The sequence below is a fragment of the Medicago sativa genome, chromosome 6, assembly GCF_051527215.1.
Source record: "Medicago sativa cultivar Bolivia chromosome 6, Bolivia_mono, whole genome shotgun sequence".
In the NCBI taxonomy this organism is placed as follows: domain Eukaryota; kingdom Viridiplantae; phylum Streptophyta; class Magnoliopsida; order Fabales; family Fabaceae; genus Medicago; species Medicago sativa.
Genome location: NC_140754.1, coordinates 79,312,458 through 79,338,401, shown reverse-complemented (window position 1 = coordinate 79,338,401; position 25,944 = coordinate 79,312,458). Strand labels below are relative to the sequence as shown.

Genomic DNA, 25,944 nt, shown 5'->3' with positions numbered 1-25,944 from the left:
TCCAACCAAGTTGGCGTCCCCTTGGCAAGCTCCATCACAATTCAGTTTTGTCCATCCCATTCGAGGTCCATGGTAACCGATGAAAATTGTGTCCATATGACGTGGTCCAGGCTCGGGTGTGGTCATCGTCACAGGTTTCAACCTACACAACACAAGGATAAGCCATGTCGGATTAGCCGGTCTAGTGAAGCCTTCCTTAAAAATAGACTAGTTTCGCCAAGTCCAAAAGTGCAACAAAAAAAATAAGATCATAAAACTAGTTTGTCACTCCACGATAAATTTCACACTTGTATCTCTCTGAATCAGATTTGTTATATATTAAAGCTTCGAGTAGATTATATGAAAAGTAATTAATTAATTATTATACATCTTTAAAAAGAAACAATTCTCTTATTTATGATAACTCACTGTAATTAGGATCTTTGACCCCAATAATCGCCTTAAGGTCTCTCTATGACTTAAGTCTTTTGGTGCATTATATAAAAAAACTTTGTTGTAGAAGTCTTGTTTATTTTTTATTTAAGGTTCAAGTGTCTTATGGAAGAAGTAAATAATTATGTATTATATATTTTTAAAACATCATTTATTGGATCAACTATTCCTCAACAAAATTAGATGAAGTACAATTATATACAAGTTTTGCAACGACAATTCAAATAAATCAGAGTGGCCCAGCGGAAGCGTGGTGGGCCCATAACCCACAGGTCTCTGGATCAAAACCAGGCTCTGATAAAAAAGAAAAACATTATTTCTTCCAAAAAATTCTTCCAAAAAAAAAAGAAAAACATTTCATCACTTTTTAATTATTAATATTAACATATTTCTTCCAAAAATTCTAACACGATCAATTACATTACATTGACTTTATTTTCGTATTTTTCTTTCAAAACCTTCACAAGATGAATTGTTGTAAAAATAAAATAATTCATCAAAAACCCACAAATCAAAGTATTAAGTTAGTTTGAAAATTTCCATTAGCAGAATATGCTACATCTTACGTGTAACATTTGTTTTTATAAACTTTAAAAATTATTTTGTATGTTTTCTTGGTCTCATAAAGGGCAAATCCTACAAAAGAAAAAAAATACACTTCTAGTCATGCAAGTTTCAAATGTTTTAGCAAATATGAGACTTTTCAGCACAACGGAGAAGTCTCCAACACATTCGTTTTCGTAAAATTTAGCGTGATAATGTAGTTAGCTAGCCGATCAAAGCTTTTGCTGCCTTCACGCCAAACATTATTGACTTTGACATGCCAATTTAAGGATATGAACTTACAGATAAGAAGAACCTGAGTCGAAATCTCATTTATAGAAGCATAATTGTTAGTAACCATTATAATAAATGTGTATTTTAGCGTCACTTTTCACAACGAGATTAGAAACGTCATCTCTTCAGGCCATATACATGCCAATGTATATGCCCCACATTTAAGCGTGCAGGGCATCACACGCTTCAAATTTTCAAGTGTAACATTCAATCCATCTACCCTTTGAGTATGTCGCATCCAACCAAGTTGGCGTCCCCTTGGCAAGCTCCATCACAATTCAGTTTTGTCCATCCCATTCGAGGTCCATGGTAACCGATGAAAATTGTGTCCATATGACGTGGTCCAGGCTCGGGTGTGGTCATCGTCACAGGTTTCAACCTACACAACACAAGGATAAGCCATGTCGGATTAGCCGGTCTAGTGAAGCCTTCCTTAAAAATAGACTAGTTTCGCCAAGTCCAAAAGTGCAACAAAAAAAATAAGATCATAAAACTAGTTTGTCACTCCACGATAAATTTCACACTTGTATCTCTCTGAATCAGATTTGTTATATATTAAAGCTTCGAGTAGATTATATGAAAAGTAATTAATTAATTATTATACATCTTTAAAAAGAAACAATTCTCTTATTTATGATAACTCACTGTAATTAGGATCTTTGACCCCAATAATCGCCTTAAGGTCTCTCTATGACTTAAGTCTTTTGGTGCATTATATAAAAAAACTTTGTTGTAGAAGTCTTGTTTATTTTTTATTTAAGGTTCAAGTGTCTTATGGAAGAAGTAAATAATTATGTATTATATATTTTTAAAACATCATTTATTGGATCAACTATTCCTCAACAAAATTAGATGAAGTACAATTATATACAAGTTTTGCAACGACAATTCAAATAAATCAGAGTGGCCCAGCGGAAGCGTGGTGGGCCCATAACCCACAGGTCTCTGGATCAAAACCAGGCTCTGATAAAAAAGAAAAACATTATTTCTTCCAAAAAATTCTTCCAAAAAAAAAAGAAAAACATTTCATCACTTTTTAATTATTAATATTAACATATTTCTTCCAAAAATTCTAACACGATCAATTACATTACATTGACTTTATTTTCGTATTTTTCTTTCAAAACCTTCACAAGATGAATTGTTGTAAAAATAAAATAATTCATCAAAAACCCACAAATCAAAGTATTAAGTTAGTTTGAAAATTTCCATTAGCAGAATATGCTACATCTTACGTGTAACATTTGTTTTTATAAACTTTAAAAATTATTTTGTATGTTTTCTTGGTCTCATAAAGGGCAAATCCTACAAAAGAAAAAAAATACACTTCTAGTCATGCAAGTTTCAAATGTTTTAGCAAATATGAGACTTTTCAGCACAACGGAGAAGTCTCCAACACATTCGTTTTCGTAGAATTTAGCGTGATAATGTAGTTAGCTAGCCGATCAAAGCTTTTGCTGCCTTCACGCCAAACATTATTGACTTTGACATGCCAATTTAAGGACATGAACTTACAGATAAGAAGAACCTGAGTCGAAATCTCATTTATAGAAGCATAATTGTTCGTAACCATTATAATAAATGTTTATTTTAGCGTCACTTTTCACAACGAGATTAGAAACGTCATCTCTTCAGGCCATATACATGCCAATGTATATGCCCCACATTTAACCTTGCAGGGCATCACACACTTCAAATTTTCAAGTGGAACATTCAATCCATCTACCCTTTGAGTATGTCGCATCCAACCAAGTTGGCGTCCCCTTGGCAAGCTCCATCACAATTCAGTTTTGTCAATCCCATTCGACGTCCATGGTAACCAATGAAAATTGTGTCCATATGACGTGGTCCAAGCTCGGGTGTGGGCATCGTCATAGGTTTCAACCTACACAACACAAGGATAAGCCATGTCGGATTAGCCGGTCTAGTGAAGCCTTCCTTAAAAATAGACTAGTTTCGCCAAGTCCAAAAGTGCAACAAAAAAAATAAGATCATAAAACTAGTTTGTCACTCCACGATAAATTTCACACTTGTATCTCTCTGAATCAGATTTGTTATATATTAAAGCTTCGAGTAGATTATATGAAAAGTAATTAATTAATTATTATACATCTTTAAAAAGAAACATTTCTCTTATTTCTGATAACTCACTGTAATTAGGATCTTTGACCCCAATAATCGCCTTAAGGTTTCTCTATGACTTAAGTCTTTTGGTGCATTATATAAAAAAAAGTTTGATGTAGAACTCTTGTATATTTTTTATTCAAGGTTCAAGTGTCTTATGGAAGAAGTAAATAATTATGTATTATATATTTTTAAAACATCATTTATTGGATTAACTATTCCTCAACAAAATTAGATCAAGTACAATTATATGAAAGTTTTGCAACAACAACTGCAACAAATCAGAGTGGCGCAGCGGAAGCGTGGTGGGCCCATAACCCACAGGTCCCTGGATCGAAACCAGGCTCTGTTAAAAAAGAAAAACATTTCATAACTTTTTAATTATTAATATTAACATATTTCTTCCAAAAAATCTCACAGGATCAATTACATTACATTGACTTTATTTTCATATTTTTCTTTCAAAACCTTCACAAGATGAATTTTTGTAAAAATAAAAAAATTCATCACAAACCCACAAATCAAAATATTAAGTTAGTTTGAAAATTTCCATCATCAGAATATGCTACATCTTACGTGTAACATTTGTTTTTATAAACTTTAAAAACTATTTTGTATGTTTTCTTGGTATAATAAAGGGCAAATCCTACAAAAGAAAAAAAAATACACTTCTAGTCATGCAAGTTTCAAATGTTTTAGCAAATATGAGACTTTTCAGCACAACGGAGAAGTCTCCAACACATTCGTTTTCGTAAAATTTAGCGTGATAATGTAGTTAGCTAGCCGATCAAAGCTTTTGCTGCCTTCACGCCAAACATTATTGACTTTGACATGCCAATTTAAGGATATGAACTTACAGATAAGAAGAACCTGAGTCGAAATCTCATTTATAGAAGCATAATTGTTAGTAACCATTATAATAAATGTGTATTTTAGCGTCACTTTTCACAACGAGATTAGAAACGTCATCTCTTCAGGCCATATACATGCCAATGTATATGCCCCACATTTAAGCGTGCAGGGCATCACACGCTTCAAATTTTCAAGTGTAACATTCAATCCATCTACCCTTTGAGTATGTCGCATCCAACCAAGTTGGCGTCCCCTTGGCAAGCTCCATCACAATTCAGTTTTGTCCATCCCATTCGAGGTCCATGGTAACCGATGAAAATTGTGTCCATATGACGTGGTCCAGGCTCGGGTGTGGTCATCGTCACAGGTTTCAACCTACACAACACAAGGATAAGCCATGTCGGATTAGCCGGTCTAGTGAAGCCTTCCTTAAAAATAGACTAGTTTCGCCAAGTCCAAAAGTGCAACAAAAAAAATAAGATCATAAAACTAGTTTGTCACTCCACGATAAATTTCACACTTGTATCTCTCTGAATCAGATTTGTTATATATTAAAGCTTCGAGTAGATTATATGAAAAGTAATTAATTAATTATTATACATCTTTAAAAAGAAACAATTCTCTTATTTATGATAACTCACTGTAATTAGGATCTTTGACCCCAATAATCGCCTTAAGGTCTCTCTATGACTTAAGTCTTTTGGTGCATTATATAAAAAAACTTTGTTGTAGAAGTCTTGTTTATTTTTTATTTAAGGTTCAAGTGTCTTATGGAAGAAGTAAATAATTATGTATTATATATTTTTAAAACATCATTTATTGGATCAACTATTCCTCAACAAAATTAGATGAAGTACAATTATATACAAGTTTTGCAACGACAATTCAAATAAATCAGAGTGGCCCAGCGGAAGCGTGGTGGGCCCATAACCCACAGGTCTCTGGATCAAAACCAGGCTCTGATAAAAAAGAAAAACATTATTTCTTCCAAAAAATTCTTCCAAAAAAAAAAGAAAAACATTTCATCACTTTTTAATTATTAATATTAACATATTTCTTCCAAAAATTCTAACACGATCAATTACATTACATTGACTTTATTTTCGTATTTTTCTTTCAAAACCTTCACAAGATGAATTGTTGTAAAAATAAAATAATTCATCAAAAACCCACAAATCAAAGTATTAAGTTAGTTTGAAAATTTCCATTAGCAGAATATGCTACATCTTACGTGTAACATTTGTTTTTATAAACTTTAAAAACTATTTTGTATGTTTTCTTGGTATAATAAAGGGCAAATCCTACAAAAGAAAAGAAAAAACTACACTTCTAGTCATGCAAGTTTCAAATGTTTTAGCAAATATGAGACTCTTCAGCACAACAGAGAAGTCTCAAACACATTCGTTTTCATAGAATATAGCGCTATAATGTAGTTAGCTAGCCGATCAAAGCTTTTACTGCCTTCACGCCAAACATTATTGACTTTGACATGCCAATTTAAGGATATGAACTTACAGATAAGAAGAACCTGAGTCGAAATCTCATTTATAGAAGCATAATTATTAGTAACCATTATAATAAATGTTTATTTTAGCGTCACTTTTCACAACGAGATTAGAAACGTCATCTCTTCAGGCCATATACATGCCAATGTATATGCCCCACATTTAACCTTGCAGGGCATCACACACTTCAAATTTTCAAGTGGAACATTCAATCCATCTACCCTTTGAGTATGTCGCATCCAACCAAGTTGGCGTCCCCTTGGCAAGCTCCATCACAATTCAGTTTTGTCAATCCCATTCGACGTCCATGGTAACCAATGAAAATTGTGTCTATATGACGTGGTCCAAGCTCGGGTGTGGGCATCGTCATAGGTTTCAACCTACACAACACAAGGATAAGCCATGTCGGATTAGCCGGTCTAGTGAAGCCTTCCTTAAAAATAGACTAGTTTCGCCAAGTCCAAAAGTGCAACAAAAAAAATAAGATCATAAAACTAGTTTGTCACTCCACGATAAATTTCACACTTGTATCTCTCTGAATCAGATTTGTTATATATTAAAGCTTCGAGTAGATTATATGAAAAGTAATTAATTAATTATTATACATCTTTAAAAAGAAACAATTCTCTTATTTCTGATAACTCACTGTAATTAGGATCTTTGACCCCAATAATCGCCTTAAGGTCTCTCTATGACTTAAGTCTTTTGGTGCATTATATAAAAAAACTTTGTTGTAGAAGTCTTGTTTATTTTTTATTTAAGGTTCAAGTGTCTTATGGAAGAAGTAAATAATTATGTATTATATATTTTTAAAACATCATTTATTGGATCAACTATTCCTCAACAAAATTAGATGAAGTACAATTATATACAAGTTTTGCAACGACAATTCAAATAAATCAGAGTGGCCCAGCGGAAGCGTGGTGGGCCCATAACCCACAGGTCTCTGGATCAAAACCAGGCTCTGATAAAAAAGAAAAACATTATTTCTTCCAAAAAATTCTTCCAAAAAAAAAAGAAAAACATTTCATCACTTTTTAATTATTAATATTAACATATTTCTTCCAAAAATTCTAACACGATCAATTACATTACATTGACTTTATTTTCGTATTTTTCTTTCAAAACCTTCACAAGATGAATTGTTGTAAAAATAAAATAATTCATCAAAAACCCACAAATCAAAGTATTAAGTTAGTTTGAAAATTTCCATTAGCAGAATATGCTACATCTTACGTGTAACATTTGTTTTTATAAACTTTAAAAACTATTTTGTATGTTTTCTTGGTATAATAAAGGGCAAATCCTACAAAAGAAAAGAAAAAACTACACTTCTAGTCATGCAAGTTTCAAATGTTTTAGCAAATATGAGACTCTTCAGCACAACAGAGAAGTCTCAAACACATTCGTTTTCATAGAATATAGCGCTATAATGTAGTTAGCTAGCCGATCAAAGCTTTTACTGCCTTCACGCCAAACATTATTGACTTTGACATGCCAATTTAAGGATATGAACTTACAGATAAGAAGAACCTGAGTCGAAATCTCATTTATAGAAGCATAATTATTAGTAACCATTATAATAAATGTTTATTTTAGCGTCACTTTTCACAACGAGATTAGAAACGTCATCTCTTCAGGCCATATACATGCCAATGTATATGCCCCACATTTAACCTTGCAGGGCATCACACACTTCAAATTTTCAAGTGGAACATTCAATCCATCTACCCTTTGAGTATGTCGCATCCAACCAAGTTGGCGTCCCCTTGGCAAGCTCCATCACAATTCAGTTTTGTCAATCCCATTCGACGTCCATGGTAACCAATGAAAATTGTGTCTATATGACGTGGTCCAAGCTCGGGTGTGGGCATCGTCATAGGTTTCAACCTACACAACACAAGGATAAGCCATGTCGGATTAGCCGGTCTAGTGAAGCCTTCCTTAAAAATAGACTAGTTTCGCCAAGTCCAAAAGTGCAACAAAAAAAATAAGATCATAAAACTAGTTTGTCACTCCACGATAAATTTCACACTTGTATCTCTCTGAATCAGATTTGTTATATATTAAAGCTTCGAGTAGATTATATGGAAAGTAATTAATTAATTATTATACATCTTTAAAAAGAAACATTTCTCTTATTTCTGATAACTCACTGTAATTAGGATCTTTGACCCCAATAATCGCCTTAAGGTCTCTCTATGACTTAAGTCTTTTGGTGCATTATATAAAAAAACTTTGATGTAGAAGTCTTGTTTATTTTTTATTTAAGGTTCAAGTGTCTTATGGAAGAAGTAAATAATTATGTATTATATATTTTTAAAACATCATTTATTGGATCAACTATTCCTCAACAAAATTAGATGAAGTACAATTATATAAAAGTTTTGCAACGACAATTCCAATAAATCAGAGTGGCACAGCGGAAGCGTGGTGTGCCCATAACCCACAGGTCCCTGGATTGAAACCAGGCTCTGATAAAAAAGAAAAACATTTCATAACTTTTTATTTATCTCTGATAAAAAAGAAAACATTACATAACTTTTTATTTATTAATATTAACATATTTCTTCCTAAAAATCTCACACGATCAATTACATTACATTGACTTTATTTTCGTATTTTTCTTTCAAAACCTTCACAAGATGAATTGTTGTAAAAATAAAAAAAATTCATCAAAGACCCACAAATCAAAATATTAAGTTAGTTTGAAAATTTCCATCATCTGAATATGCTACATCTTACGTGTAACATTTGTTTTTATAAACTTTAAAAACTATTTTGTATGTTTTCTTGGTATAATAAAGTGCAAATCCTACAAAAGAAAAAAAACTACACTTCTAGTCAAGCAAGTTTCAAATGTTTTAGCAAATATGAGACTTTTCAACACAACAGAGAAGTCTCCAACACATTCGTTTTCGTAGAATTTAGCGTGATAATGTAGTTAGCTAGCCAATCAAAGCTTTTGTTGCCTTCACGCCAAACATTATTGACTTTGATATGCCCATTTAAGGAGATGAACTTACAGATAAGAAGAACCTGAGTCGAAATCTCATTTATAGAAGCATAATTATTAGTAACCATTATAATAAATGTTTATTATAACATCACTTTTCACAACGAGATTAGAAATGTCATCTCTTCAGGTCATATACATGCCAATGTATATGCCCCACATTTAAGCTTGTAGGGCATCACACGCTTCAAATTTTCAAGTGTAACATTCAATCCATCTAGCTTTTGAGTATGTCGCATCCAACCAAGTTGGCGTCCCCTTGGCAAGCTCCATCACAATTTAGTTTTGTCCATCCCATTCTTGGTCTATGGTAACCAATGAAAATTGTGTCCATATGGCGTGGTCCAGGCTCAGGTGTGGTCCTCGTCACAGGTTTCAACGTACACAACACAAGGATAAGCTATGTCGGATTAGCCGGTCCTGTGAAGCTTTCCTTAAAAATAGACTCGTTTCGCCAAGTCCAAAAGTGCAACAAAAAAATAAGATCATAAAACTAGTTTGTTACTCCACAATAAATTTCACACTTGTATCTCTCTGAATCAGATTTGTTATATATTAAAGCTTCCAGTTGATTATATGAAAAGTAATTAATTAATTATTATACATCTTTAAAAAGAAACAATTCTCTTATTTTGAATAACCCACTGTAATTAGAATCTTTGACCCCAATAATCGTCTTAAGGTCTCTCTATGACTTAAGTCTTTTGGTGCATTATATAAAAAAAGTTTGATGTAGAAGTCTTATTCAAGGTTCAAGTGTGTTATGGAAGAAGTAAATAATTATGTATTACTAGTCCCTGCACCCGTGCTGCCGCACGGGTCATACAAATTGCATATGTGTAAATCCTAAAAGCCAATTTTAATAGTAAGTATCAAACCTTGAAACACAAAGTTTATAAGTGAGTTAATACAATTGGGGCACAACAAAATTCAATTCATGATAAATTGCGAAAAACTTCTTTGTAAACGACATTTAAAGTATTGTTGATGCAAGCCCCATCTTCGTCTGTCAGAAGTATTTTCAGCCCACTTCTATAAGTCAAACGCGAAATAGCAACATAAAGTTGACCATGAGAGAACACAGGCTGTGAGAGATATACTCCCACTTGTTTGAGAGACTGGCCTTGACTTTTGTTAATAGTCATTGCAAAGCATACACGGATTGGAAATTGTCTTCTATTGAATTTAAACGCAATTCTTGTGTCAGATGTGAAAGAGATAATCTAGGGATATACACTTTTTCTCCAACATTGCTCCCAGTTATTACCTTTCCTTCAAGAATATATCTACCCATTTTTGTAATTATCAACCTTGTTCCGTTGCAAAGGCCTGCAGTAATGTCCAAGTTTCGCAATAACATAACAGGGACTCCGACGTTCAACTTTATTTTGTGATTTGGAATACCAGATGTGTTAATTGTGTTCAAGAATTCTGGTGTATGAATATCATCAGGCCTGTTAGCCATGGATGACTTAGTTAACAGTGAATCACAACTAAGATAAATCTTTTCTTCACCAGGGACCAAAGACAACATATAATCATTAATTTCCTCAACAGTGACATTTTTGGGTGTCAATATGGCTCTTTCTTGGAAAAAATAAGGGTCATGCATATTCATAGCCAAAGATGGATATATAGCATCAACAATAGCATCAAATATGGTTACCTGTGCTATGAATAAGTATATCATCTGGAATTTGCACCCTAATATCATCATTAATAACTTCACCAATGCTCCCATCACCAATCCCTAAAACCCAGTCGCTGAATTGTTTTCTTTCTTCAACCTCCTCGCTTGAACTACCAGGCAAGAGCCTCATGTTTGTTGTCAATGTTAGCACTTCACAATGACGCCAGATGGCCGATGAATTAACGCTAGAATTAACAACTTCTTGCCTATTTGCTTTGGGTACAACAGGTAGAATTTGTCTGAAATCACCACCAAGTACAACCACTTTTCCACCGAATGGAATGTCCATCCTGTCGTTGTTATGATGTCGCATCAAATCTCTTAGACTTCTATCAAGTGCTTCGAACAAATGTTTGTGCATCATAGGTGCTTTATCCCAAATGATAAGCTTTGTGTTGATGATAAGCTCGGCTAAATTTGTTTTTGGAAAAATGCCGCAAGTAGAGCACTCGTCAACCATAATTGGTAAACAGAACCTTGAATGAGCAGTCTTTCCCCCAGATATGAGCAGTGCTGCGATTCCACTTGATGTCGTGGTCAATACAATATCTCCCCTGGAACGCAGTGCAGATGATAAAGCTCTCCATATAAAAGTTTTTCCAGTTCCGCCATAACCATACACAAAGAATAAACCAGGCTTTTTTGTATCTACTCTGGAAATGATTTTGTCATATACACTCCTTTGTTCTTGTGTCATTGTCGACATTAATGACTTGTGTTCCTTTTTTAATCTATTTTTGTCATATTTCAACTCATCATACATCAACATATTGTGCACTCGGTTGATCATTAAAGCGTCTGGTTGCGGCATCATTGGATAGTCATCTTTCATACTTTGACCATGCCTTTGTAACAATTTCTCGATCTCTGTGAGAGCATAGCTTTACAACTGATGGTCATCTAATACTAAATCTGCATGGTAAACGCAAACATATTTAAGGTCAGAGATACTATCTTAACTTGTACGAACATAGATAACTAAACATTATAGAATAAAATTAAAAGCGACACAACTGACTGTGTGTGTTTCAAAGCATGCAATGAAATTCATGACAATCTGATATTGTCGAAATTCACACCTTACCATCATTGTATAAACAATTTGCTATGTCTGTTCAGTTAATCCTTACATTTTGTCAGCAAATGGAAAAAGGTGTAATAAAAATTAAAAACATTTCATGGATGCAACACTTGTTACTTTATCAAATGCCTCATATCCCTTTATATCTAAAAATGTGCAGCTGGATTGAATAAGAGGATTTCACCCTAAACAGATGGATAAGCACACAAACCTTATTTAACTTTTTTTGCAACAAATAAATTACATGACATAAGAAAGTTTTTTTAAAGGTTAATATATCTTACCTTGAACGCGATGCAGCCGTCTTTGTGTGCTTAAAACATCGTCACTTAAATTCCGCCAAGTCTTCTCCCAAACAATCTCAGGTCTAGAGAACTGACTGGTCACCAACGTTATGAAAAGTTGCAGTAACACGATCGTGTCCTTTATTGACATATTTGAATAGATATTTAATGGACCTTGATTGATTACACCATTCGACGTTTATATGTGCATTGTACTTTAGCAGTAGATGTCGGTTGTACGGCACGACATATCTATTATCAACGAATGCCTCACCTTTCTTAACAAACACGCCGTTGTCTCTTCTTGTATAAACTGGGTAGCCCTCTGGATCAATTACTGTTTGATCCACAAACTTCTTGGGAAAGCATTTGGTGCATTTTCGGTTGAGCATACATGGTGAACCATCATTTTGTGGTCCGCATGGAGCATGGATCATAAGAGAAGACACAATATTATAAAGTCAAGGCTCACGGTCTTTATCTGGTATCTCTGCGCATATAATTGCGTCGATCTTGTTGGGATGAGAACACTAGAATTCTGGTTGTAGAAAGACCAGTATATGAGCATGTAGAAGACCCCCTTTTTTGAAACTCAATGGTATATATCACTGCATATATTTGAATGATGGAAAACAATCTAAAATCAGACACTAAAAATACAACAATAAAAAAGAGCTACTAACAATGATAAGATGCAAAAAAATAGAATAATAACTACCTGCTCTAACTTTCACAAAAAGTTTGCCTTTTTTAATATCCTTTATCAACATGTTCAACTTTATCTTCAATATACGACTGACCAAATCTGGTCTATCTTCAGGCTTTAACCCGTGTTTTTTCAAAAAATCCACTAACCCCGGCCATTTATGATTGCACGTAAATGTAATGAAAAGATCAGGATATCCTACCCATGCACAAATTGCCAAGGCATCTTGATAGTTTTGTATCATGTAGCGTGCTCCTGCTACAAACCTTGATGGGAGAACAATTCTTTTACCTGCAGTGGCCGGACTTGTTTCTCCTCTGAGTACTGCTTCATACAAACCCTTATACATATCAGCCCTAACCTCCTTTTGGTGATCTCCATACCATTTCAATCGCCAAGATTCTATCATACTGTATGCATCAACCAAAAACTGTTGGAAAAGCCGTCTACAGAAAACCAAGTGTGAAAACGACAGATCTCTTTGCTGTATTTTATAAGCAAACCACTCTTTCATAGAAACAAAAGGTCGTTTTATAGCCGACTTGGTATGAGTATCACTGAATTTTATGTCCCTTCGGAAGCCATCTTCTCCCCTAGAAAATATCAACGGATACTGCAGAGGTAAGTATGATGTTTCAAACACAGATATGCGTTTTAGGAGACCGGATTGTTCTTCGACTACAATATCTCTGTCGAAATCAGCTAAATCATAATCACCAACAACTAATGCCGCAACTTCGGATGCAGTCGGCATGTTGTATCTCCGCCCATCATAACCTCTTTTCCCTAAAATGCGCAATTTAATTTCAGGGGCATCGTTTTGCAGCAATTTGTCTCGAGCCGGTCTATAAGATTTGGCAAACGAATTGCTGCTATCTAACATGTTCCTTAATTCCTCCATAATGGCGGACTTTAGCGAGTGCATATCATTCTCCATCCTAAATAAGAAGAAGACAAATAATAACAATAAGATTTCAAAATTATTGGTGAGCACTTGACTTTAGAGAATTATAAAGAGACATATTATAAATTGAAAAAATTGCTATCACACAAAGATATTACCCAACAGCAGCCATCCGATTCTTCAACTCATTATCTGTGTCGTATATATAGAGCTGTGCAAACTTGGGGCCGTTACCAGGTGTTGGGAATAAACTCCCTATTCGATGGTAATTTTCTCCGTTTAAGACATATATTGGTGGAGCGTTGCCATTATTATTTGTCTTGTCTGTGTTCCCACCCATAGATGTAAATGAAAACATACTGTTGATAGATCGAATGTTTTCAAGAAAGAATTTGCTTTTCCTGTCTTTCTTATGATACAAATCATACAATGCTTTAGGTGGTCGCTTGAATGGTGCAATTTCTATCCTCCCTTGCATACAACACATTGAAAATTCAGGATTTGAAGTGTGCCGTGATTTACAAACCCTTTCGTCGTACCACATCAATGCCTTGCAATTGGGACATTTTATATTTGGCTGGCCAATGTCTAGATATTCTGCATTTTGATTATAAATAATAATAGTTACTAAACTAATATATAAGGTTATTATTAAGGCATGCATAAAATCAATAATAGAGGCAATTAACTACCCTTCAACTCAAGATCTTCTTCATCTTCCACTTCAATTACCGCGTCTTGGAATGCTGTTCCATAAAAATACACTAATGAGATAAGGCACAATAATTCGTGCATTACCAATACATTAAGCTACAAAAGAGATAATTATAGAGATAATTGTACCAACCATCAGAATTATCTGGAACTTCGTTGCTTTCACCATTCTCGTTACAATGCATTGTTATATCTTGCATTTCACAGCTTGTTTGAGAGCCGACGATAGTATGCTCTGAGTGTTCTCCCTCAAGGTCAGCAAGATTACCTGATATTTAGAATAAATTCACACATCAGTAATAAAAACATTCAGCCAGGCACATCAGGTTTCAATTAATCTCATTGAAAATTTCTAAATACACTAACCATCTAGATTATATGGGACCTCTTCGCTTTCACCATTCTCGCTGCAATGTATTGGTATGTCGCCAAATGCAGTAATTCTAGTGTCTGTGGGATGACCTGAAATGTTAAATAAATATAAATCAATCATATAAACAACTTGCATTACAATTATTTCCTTTTTTCAGTGAACAGGTCTAAATATTTATACCTGCTTAACAAACAAAAAGATTTCTTTAAATTGATATTCTTGTGTGATGTACAAATTATTGTTATTTGTTGCGAGTTTTCCAATTTGATTTGCTTGTTAATCTTGAGAATCTATCACTGCATAAGGTGCTTGGAGATAATGAGTGACTCTTACAAATCAAAACAATTGACCATGCAGGATGCAGATCAGCTATTGGAGAAAAAAGTACGATCTCGTTTTTCACACAGAAAGCTGTTGTTCTTACCACCTTCAATAGAAGATTCACAGAGGTAAATAAATTGTAGTTACCTTTTCCCTTTGGAGTGAATCATGCTGAATATGATGTCAAACATGCTGTTTTCACTTAATATGCAGATTATTGGTGCATATGCTGACATTACCAATAGATTCAAGCCTTCCATATGATTATGCTGTTGAATTTAATAAAAAGGTTCAAGTATCCTTTTTATCCCGAGGATTTTTTTTTATGTTGAATCTAGTTAGTCTTTTATAATTTATTCATTTCGCATACTACTTGGATTGAGGTTTGCATGCCTGCTATATTTTGCAATTATGAAGACTTAATAATTGGATGCTAACCTGTAGTGCATACGTTTTTGCATTTTGGCCAAATGTTCATTTATGATTATATCTAAGTTAGTAACTATGGAGAAAGAGCTATTGCTTGCAATCCTACTCAGTTCCTTGCATTCACTGTATTTATGTTTTTATGAATAATTGATTCGTCAACAGCTATTAAAACTACCATTTTCATAGGGAAATTTACATCTTTATGTTGTTCTTGATTATTGAAAATTCACACTTTCATACCTGGTAAAGAAATCCTTTACAAATTACAGAATATTATAGAAGACAAAAGGTTCAAAGAAATCTTCAATAAATTATTGAACTTTATTACTAAAGTAACTAACAACAATTTGGAAAGTGTGTTTGTCCGACACCATAGTATTATCTTTCTTCAAACATTTTGGATTATACACCACAACTGTCTGACAAATATTTTGCAAATGAATGAGCAAAACTACCAACATGATTTACCTCTGCTTGACTCGTTCCTAACTCCATCTCTAGAAGCTGACACATTTGTTGTTGATCCTTGTTTATAAACGTCACGGCCAACAAAAGATGATGGGTCATCATCCTCATCCAAGAAAGATGAGCTAATACGGTCCTGCAAAACATATTTACCGTGGCCAACAGGCGAGATCTTGGTGAGAAAGAAACCGAGAGATTTGTTGGGGCGTTTAACTCTATCATCATCTGAAATATGAGACAGAACTGATCATGAAGGTCATCATAGTAACTGCATAAAAGAGCGACAAAAAGGCTAACACGCCAGATGCTTACCATTGCTTATATCAGTTGATGCTCCATTTCCTTCACGAACTTTACGCTTCTTACTTGATGACATGTTCGGTTTGGTTCTGTTTGCTAATTAAAATAAAAATTTTCTATGTTCTATGAATACATGAAGAAAGGGACATGATTGTATGTAATGACTGCACTAAAAGTTTCCACCTTAATTATCCACTAAATCATGGTAATTGATTAGGTAGAATTGCAAACATAAGAAACATTTATACACAATTTTATGTAACAACAATCTCTTCTCTTGCTCACATTTAATGCTCCCACGGAAATATGAACAGACTGTGATAGCAAAAATGTGAGTAGTGTCCCATCAATCTTTAAATAGTGGAACTGATTTAAGGCATTTTTTTAACATATATCTTTTATACGGTTGCAATAAAAACCAACACTTAATTATAACACTCAACCTCAATCTCATAATCTCTACCTTTTAACTTGTTAATTTTTCCAAATTCTAACGTTACATTTATTTTCATGTTAGCTATTTCATTACGAATTGACTGAATATCAAACACTACATTTTCTGTCAAATTTTTGTTCATCATATTCTCTTTGCCACTAAAACCTATGCCTGATGCTTTCTGAACCAAATTCTGCATTTCAATCGAATCCAGAAATTAAATGTAACTACTTTTAAAAGATAGAAAAACTTAAGGGATATGTAACCAAAATATATGTTCTGCTCCTCACAAAGAAAACAAAGTTGATAACTGAAGAGGAAAGAAGACTATTGGTATTGGTGTATGCTTTAAGTTTTAATTAGGAAGTAATATAATAAGCATAGGTGTATTATGTTTGCAAGTGCAGCAGTGGCTTTAAAGAGATATTATATTTTATCTATTTTTGTACACAAATTGGACTAATTTCACTCTATGGAAAATTTGATAAAGGGGACAGATCAACACTGTCAGTATGCTAAAGTGATAGTTAGAGATTTATTGGTTGGGCTTATGATAATTTACATCTGTTAACTTGGGAAGCTATACATATATAGCACATATATTCTGCTAATGCAAACCATTCAATGAGAATCCTCTTAATTTTCTCTTCTCAAATTCTCTCATTTCAGTTTCTCTCTTCTCGGCTCTTCATAATATAATAATTAGATAGTGTTGAAAATACATCTTTGAGCTCTATTGTACCATTCTTTAATGGAAAGAATACAGGATTAAACTTAGATGATGGATATTTTGAGAAGATCAAATTTAATTCACCTACTAATTTTTTTCTACCATATTGTGAACTTAGCAATTGAAACTCCTGTCCATACTATCATTACGGTGAACTTAGTTGCATGTCCAAGCAAAGATACACATGACTAAATTAAATCAATCAATTTGGTATGTCTAAATGTTAGTGTAACTCCAAGATTTAAAATATACGATGTCCACTACTTATATATGTATCAATATTATATACTTGTTGCACCGACCTGCTTTAGCCTATTCTCCTGCTGCAAACTAAGTGTTGTATTTGCCTACAACCATTATCACAGAAAGATATGGTATTAAGATAAATTGAGTTTAACATTTATAAACTGAGGATACAATTAATAAAGCTTTTAACATCAAATTATCAAGTTTAACATTATATATTTTACAAAATGTTCTGAACACATTTCTTAAAACAGATGGACTCTTGTAGTTATTATTCTTTCCATAGGTCGAGCATAAGAACATACGCAATTTCCTGAAGTTGGCATGCATTTCATAAGGGACGATTATTGACTTACAATCTTATTTAGAATTATATGTTAGTTGTGCAGGTTCTCAATATTTACTAATATATAGCTACTTGTTACTCTCAAAATAACATTTGAAATTAAAGTACAATTCTGATAGGAATTCTGAGTACATTAGGATCAAATTATTTCATTCACCAATTCTAAAAAAGGACCACAGTTGAATAGAATTTAAAACAAACATTGAGCTGCATGCTCAATAATAACCAAAGCTTTGAACTTAAACATACATAAAAACAGCAACAGAAATTAAAATAGCAATGACTTATTTTTGATCCTCTAAATTTCAGTTCTTTGGCTCAATCTTAACAGACTTGAGCTTGACAGGCCTTGTAACAGAGACGTCTCCAACATCAGCAGACGGGGTTGAATCCAACGAACCGGTTCCAGCAGACCTTTTCCCAGACACAACAGATTTGAGCTTGACAGGCTTAGTAGCAGAGACATCTCCAACATCAGCAGACTAGGTCAAATCCAACAAAACTGTTCCAGCAGAACTCTTTCCAGACACTTTGCTGCAAGGCGTAGTATCAACTTCTTTCTCCTTGTCATTGTTATTAGCCACAACATCCATATCATCCATAAGGTTAACCACGGTATTGGATGAACCAGGACAAATGTTCTCTAGATTTTGTAACAAAAAATGATTTTAATATCGTGTCGCATAGCATATCAAATAAACTTTATGGAAAGAATATATTTCACACCTCATCGGCGTTCAACGTCTGTAGCATCTCATTTGCTACATCTTCATTATAAGGAAGCTGAAGGTGCAAACAACAACTATAAGAAAGAAATCATTCAACTCACAAATAAACAACGGGGGATGTTGTTGATTAATATACCTCTATATTATGGAAAACAACAAATTGATTGATCACATCCTCCTCAGCAGTTGTTCTCTTGACAACATAATTGCGCCAATTGTGAAGTAGATTGCCCTCACCAACCTCTACTTTGAACAACATTAGCTTGCCAACAAAGGAGTCAAGATCTGACGGATAATCAGACGAATCGTTGGGCTGATTGACATAACACAAAATATTAACATAACTCATTTGAAACAGAAAATGCACATAAATGGAGAATTCTATCATAAACATGGTTGTAACCGTTTTATGCAAGTTTGCAAGACATTACACAAATTTACCTGAGCATCAATCATGTCTTGTACAGTTCTGTTCACATATTTTGAAACGTTACGGTGAAATAGTATAAAGCTTGTTGATCCAGTGTTATCCATGACTTGAACATGCAATTTGAACCTATTTCAGAATATGCAACATTTGATAAATTAATTGACAAACAACATTACATACAATTGAGCACGAACTGAAAATCATATTTACAGACAATTGGTTTTTTTATGATTTCAATTACCTTGGCACTGCGTTCCTTCCAGTGTTAACACTTTCCACAATACAAACGACCTGCAACAGTCCTCACTCTCCTTGCGCACTTTGTACATGCCGGGTAATACCAGCTGTATTCTAATTCAATCCCACAAATTGTAGCGAGAACAATCCCTTGGCATTGCTGAAACAATAAAAAAAGATAAAATGGTGCATTTAACAAATCTAACTTCAATCCATATAGTGTCACACAACACACCTCAGTTGCCTCTATTAAGTCCTCAATTGTCATTCTCTTAGTCTGAAGCATGTCATTAACCAAAGAGACAACTGTTGAAGTTGCATTCTGACTTATACCTTGGGACACTTGCACATCTCCACCATCAATTCTGGTTAGCAACCAACGGCAGAAGTCAGTTAGAAGACTAAAGTCCAGTAATAACCTCAAATACTGAAAAAACAAAATTAAACAAATTGAAATTATATTACTTAGATTTGAATTCAATAGCTTCTGGCAAGTCACCCTCCAGCAGTAGTTTAGTTCCAAAAAAAGCATTGGAAACACCCATGACCCCTTGGTATTTTTTTAGCTTGCATTGTTGGATCAAAACTACGACAGGCGATGATGGATCATGAGTTGCCAGGAATGAATTCATCCTCTCAGCATAGTCAGCCCATAGAGTGCAATGAACTCTCCTACTTCTGAAACACACATATCACTTGGTTAACATAACTGAACAAAATTTGATAACATAAAACTTGGAGCAATTTTTAAACCACGTACTCAGAATCCTGCAGGGTAAGATCCATTAGCTTACTCCTACGGCCATTGACATCCTTCTCTTTCAATTCATCTCTCTCAACGACTTGTCCAATCACATCTGCGCATAATGGATTTACGGTAAAATGCTTATGGTATAAAAAACAATATGCAAACACAAATGAAAATAACATTATATATTACTCCAAGTCTAGACACTCACCAACAGTCTTTTCCTCCCTCTCTGCTTCCAATATTTCATTGAAAGGCATAAATTGAAATGATTTAAAGGAATGGTACTTGCATCAATTTTAAAGAACTTTGTCCTGTCTATAAGGTTTAGCTTGAACCTATGTCGTAAGCAGATCCTTCTTCCACGTTTGACCTTATCTTTGGCACCAAATGTTTTTTAGCAGATGCTTGTATCTTTCCAAGCTGTTTTTTTAAATCAAACAAAGGTGAAATATAAGACAACTTGAGCCAAATATAATTTTCAAAATATAAGACCATATAATATAATTTCAAAAAACCAACCCTGTCATCAAGCAATAGCATGTGAATAGAGTTATCCTCATTTGGGTTGTTGAACTCAGACACGGTCCAAACATGGACAACACGAACTCGAAGCTTGATGTTGATCTTTCCAGCAACAATGGCGGCAACAAGAGTGATAAGTGGAGCCATGGTGGTAGCAAGCGCACGAAGGAAGAGTTTCACCTAGAAATGTGATTTCAAAGTTTAGTGAATAATAGAGTGATGATACATGGTCTATATATACACCACAATCTGTGGTATCTCATTAAAATCCCACTACTCAACCAAAGAGTCATTTGCAATATCAGTTTTTTTTCATGGCATGCATGAGAAATGTTTTTCCCTTAGAGAGTGAAAAGCCTCCATAATTAGATATAACACTACTCAGAATTCCAATAATTCTAAATTGAGAGTGAAAAGTCCCAATAATTAGTAGTTATAGCAATTGATATTCCATCAAAATAACTGCCAAGTCCATTGATATCATTTTAATCAATCATATGAATTCCAACTCACACAAACGTGGATTCAGCATCTGTATTAGAAACAAAACGGTCACAATCATCATACATATAATAAGGAGTTTTTTTCTTTTTTGAAACCAATATATGAATGATTACCCAACTTTTCATAAATTATATGTTAACATCAAAAGTTGACACCAGCTTATTTTTGTGTTTTTAATTTTTTATTAAATATATTTTTAATCCATCTAAATATCTCAATTTTTAGTTTTGGTCTCTTTAAATATTTTCTTTGATTTTTGGTCTTATAAATTTTCTGTTTTCAATTTTAATAATTTTTCTAATTAAAAACCAACATTTATAATGATAGTGGGATTTAATATATGTCTTTCAACTATGTCAATGGTGTTCATGCTTTAGGTGGTTTGCACTTTGCACATGTTGGCTTTTGATTATACTTATAGCTTATTATTTTAAAAATACAATTGCATCTTTTTTTTTTTCTTCTTTATCACTTAATTAGGAACTATTAAAGCTTCTTTTGAATGTTTTTAGTTTTTTTTTTCTTCCTATTTTCTAAGTGGAATCACTTTTAGCCTTTATGGCTAGGACTCTCATATGTTGGAAGCCAATGTGAAGCGAAATTTATTTACAAAAGGGATTTGATTAAATGGTAGAGTTAACACATGAAAAATATTGCAGCATTTTAGTTCTGTTATGCAGTAAAAGAAAAGATACAAAATAGAGTTACGTGACAATGTGAATCAACATGTATTCTTTGATACTCATCATCCTACAGAGAAAGCTAATCAATATTTCGCCAAATTGATATGGAATGGAAATGGCAGTGTTACATGGCCTTGCAATCTAAAACAACTATTTGAAATTTGACTATTCTACCAAACAAAACAATGTGGATTGGTTTCTTCAAGTTTCTTTCATAATAAATTACGTATATATGTTTTGCACCATTAGTAGTGAAATTTGAATTTCACTACTAAGGGAAACAATATCTGCATATATAGTACGTTTATATAGTTTGTGATCAACATCATGATATCTTAATGTACTTTGCCAAATTCTAATTAAATTCCTAAGACCAAATCCAATTTTGAAATGCAACATTGTTTTTGATAAATTTGTTTGATCTCTATTTTTTTAGTAACATTAGTATTTGAACCATTCATGATCATACACAACTTTTGTTTTGTAATGCAGGAATGCAGCTCTGTTAACAAATAAATTAAGCAGACAATAGATCACTAAACTGTTCTCACAATTCTCATAAGAGGTATATTAATACATAGCTTCATTGGCACAAATAAAACAGAAAAGAATATAACAAAAACTCTTGGTGAAATGCAAAAAACTCATCCATATAAGGATTCATTATCCTATTCATGAAAACAGAAAACGGAAAGAACAGAAACACCACAATGGAAAATTACATCAAAGCTCAGTACAAAATGTCTTAGACTCAATGACGAATCACACAGAAGTATAGGGTTAAATTCAGGCCAATTGCAGGAGCACCAATCACCACACGTGCACCCTCTGTGAACCTTCTAGCCTTGACCATAAGCTCCCAACCACCTCCAATCTTGAAGTTTGGAGCAGGATCCATCGAAAAACTGAGGGTGCAGTTCCATATGTTGCCATTTTCGTCCACCACATCTATTATCGAAGTTTCTCTATCCAAAGCCATTTGAGCAAAACCAATCTCAGCAAGTTCCTGAAAAAACATAAAAAATGTCTCAGCCTTATTCAGAAAACACACGACAAATACCTGTAATTGTTTTAACACGATGATAGTTAACATATACCAAAAATCCACTTTCAACATCAGCAACAACAAGCTTATTCTCATACGTGAGTTGAAAGTTCATCTCGTCATGCATGAATGGCCTTGGAACAAACCAATCAAGGGTGACCGGAACAGCATTGCGCTCAACCCTAAAATTCATCGGTGGGTTAAAGGTTGGGCAACGAATTCTCTTACCAAACCTGTTCTTGATTCTAATATTAAACCTTCCATTTCCCATAAACACAATTGTAACCCAGGCACCAAACTGCACTTTGTAGAAATCACGGCTAGCGTGCCAGCCCTTTGTTAAATAAATCCCCTGGTTATTCCTTTCAACCAGCACTTCAAACTGATTGCGTTTTGGATCCACCAGAGTAGCATATTGTTGGATCTGGTCTCCAAAATCACGGGAAAACATCATCGGCAACAGAACAGCACCCTGTTGAAACAAATAACGCTGTCAGGGTTTTAAAAAAGAATAACAGATGGAAGGAGAACAGACCACAACAAAACCACACACATATTCAACGTCAACTTCAACCATGTATGTCCTATACTTAAGGCGTAGCTCATTGATCATCATATCGATTTCGGTCACTGGGTTGGGATCAAGTGGTGCTGCAAAAAACGACACACCAAACATCATGCTTCAAACCGCAAAAATAAGGAAATTGTATAGGGAAAGCATCATATTTGTAAGAAAAGTTTGTGCATACATACCAATCAACATGTTGTAAGAGAGCATCGCCACGTCGTTATGGTGGAAAGCCATGCATGTGCAATGGTGGAAAGACAAATCCTGATATGTTGTTTATAAAGGAGAGCAAAACTCCTCAAATGATAGAAACCAGCCTTTGTAACCGCAAGGCATTCATTGCAGAATGGAGAAAACCAAAGGACTGTGGCTTTGTGCATTTCAATCATAGCCTTTGTAACCGCAAGGCATTCACTGCAGAATGAAGAAAACCAAAGGACTCAAAAATCAGAATTAAATGGATTAAGGTGAGGGAATTACCGCTCAGGAATCTAGGGTTAGGGCAACATGATATATGTATTAGTGGAAGCGATATTATAACACTAAAATAGCTACTGGTCAAGTGGTTAAAGTGCTTGGATGGAGGCTATGGGTTGCGAGTTCAACTCCCTGCAGAGACTTTTTTCAGAAATATTTTTTAAACCTCTCAAAAAAGGTTTAGGTGAGTTCAACTCCCTGCAGAGACTTTTTTCAGAAAGATTTTTTAAACCTCTCAAAAAAGGTTTAGGTTTAGGGTTTCATATTGAGACCTTAGTATTATATATTAAGATATATTTTTAAAACATCATTTATTGGATCAACTATTCCTCAACAAAATTAGATGAAGTACAATTATATGAAAGTTTTGCAACAAAAACTCCAATAAATCAGAGTGGCGCAGCGGAAGCGTGGTGGGCCCATAACCCACAGGTGAAACCAGGCTCTGATAAAAAAGAAAAACATTTCATAATTTTTTAATTATTAATATTAACATAATTCTTCCAAAAAATCTCACACGATCAATTACATTACATTGACTTTATTTTCATATTTTTCTTTCAAAACCTTCACAAGATGAATTGTTGTAAAAATAAAAAAAATCATCAAAGACCCACAAATCAAAATGTTTAGTTAGTTTGAAAATTTCCATCATCCGAATATGCTACATCTTACGTGTAACACTTGTTTTTATACACTTTTAAAAATATTTTGTATGTTTTCTTGGTATAATAAAGGGCAAATCCTACAAAAGAAAAAAAAAACTACACTTCTAGTCATGCAAGTTTCAAATGTTTTAGCAAATATGAGACTTTTCAACACAACAGAGAAGTCTCCAACACATTCGTTTTCGTAGAATTTAGCGTGATAATGTAGTTAGCTAGCCAATCAAAGCTTTTGTTGCCTTCACGCCAAACATTATTGACTTTGATATGCCAATTTAAGGAGATGAACTTACAGATAAGAAGAACCTGAGTCGAAATCTCATTTATAGAAGCATAATTATTAGTAACCATTATAATAAATGTTTATTTTAGCGTCACTTTTCACAACGAGATTAGAAACGTCATCTTTTCAGGCCATATACATGCCAATGTATATGCCCCACATTTAAGCTTGCAGGGCATCAGACGCTTCAAATTTTCAAGTGTAACATTCAATCCATCTACCCTTTGAGTATGTCGCTTCCAACCAAGTTGGCGTCCCCTTGGCAAGCTCCATCACAATTCAGTTTTGTCCATCCCATTCTTGGTCCATGGTAACCAATGAAAATTGTGTCCATATGACGTGGTCCAGGCTCGGGTGTGGGCATCGTCACAGGTTTCAACCTACACAACACAAGGATAAGCTATGTTGGATTAGCCGGTCCAGTGAAGCCTTCCTTAAAAATAGACTCGTTTCGCCAAGTCCAAAAGTGCAACAAAAGAATAAGATCATAAAACTAGTTTGTCACTCCACGATAAATTTCACACTTATATCTCTCTGAATCAGATTTGTTATATATTAAAGCTTCCAGTTGATTATATGACAAGTAATTAATTAATTATTATACATCTTTAAAAAGAAACAATTCTCTTATTTCTGATAACCCTATGTAATTAGGACCTTTGACCCCAATAATCGCCTTACGGTCTCTCTATGAGTTAAGTCTTTTGGTGCATTATATAACAAAAGTTTGATGTAGAAGTCTTTTTTATTTTTTATTTAAAGTTCAAGTGTCTTATGGAAGAAGTAAATAATTATGTATTATATATTTTTAAAACATCATTTATTGGATCAACTATTCCTCAACAAAATTAGATGAAGTACAATTATATAAAAGTTTTGCAACGACAATTCCAATAAATCACAGTCGCGCAGCAGAAGCGTGGTGGGCCCATAACCCACAGGTCCCTGGATCGAAACCAGGCTCTGATAAAAAAGAAAAACATTTCATAACTATTTTCTTCATAACTTTTTAATTATATTTTCTTCATTTCTTCCAAAAAATCTCACACAATCAATTACATTACATTGACTTTATTTTCATATTTTTCTTTCAAAACCTTCACAAGATGAATTGTTGTAAAAATAAAAAAAATTCATCAAATACCCACAAATCAAAATATTAAGTTAGTTTGAAAATTTCCATCATCCGAATATGCTACATCTTACGTGTAACATTTGTTTTTATAAACTTTAAAAAATATTTTGTATGTTTTCTTGGTA

At 33.8% G+C, this 25,944-nt stretch overlaps 1 protein-coding gene and 2 pseudogenes across 1 annotated transcript; all 3 read right to left on the bottom strand.

The window, feature by feature from the left end:
- Window positions 1-9,650: 9,650 nt before the first annotated feature.
- LOC146917155 (uncharacterized) lies at window positions 9,651-14,653 on the bottom strand (annotated as a pseudogene).
- A 3,443-nt stretch (window positions 14,654-18,096) lies between these two features.
- On the bottom strand, window positions 18,097-20,896 carry LOC146917154 (replication protein A 70 kDa DNA-binding subunit B-like; annotated as a pseudogene).
- Window positions 20,897-22,241: 1,345 nt separating this feature from the next.
- LOC146917153 (uncharacterized) lies at window positions 22,242-23,154 on the bottom strand. Its single transcript, XM_085717194.1, has 2 exons — window positions 22,744-23,154; window positions 22,242-22,652 (listed from the first exon to the last, which is right to left on the bottom strand). The coding sequence occupies exons 1-2, from the start codon at window positions 23,143-23,145 to the stop codon at window positions 22,398-22,400; spliced, it is 657 nt and encodes a 218-aa protein (XP_085573320.1). The 5' UTR covers window positions 23,146-23,154; the 3' UTR covers window positions 22,242-22,397.
- Window positions 23,155-25,944: the final 2,790 nt, after the last annotated feature.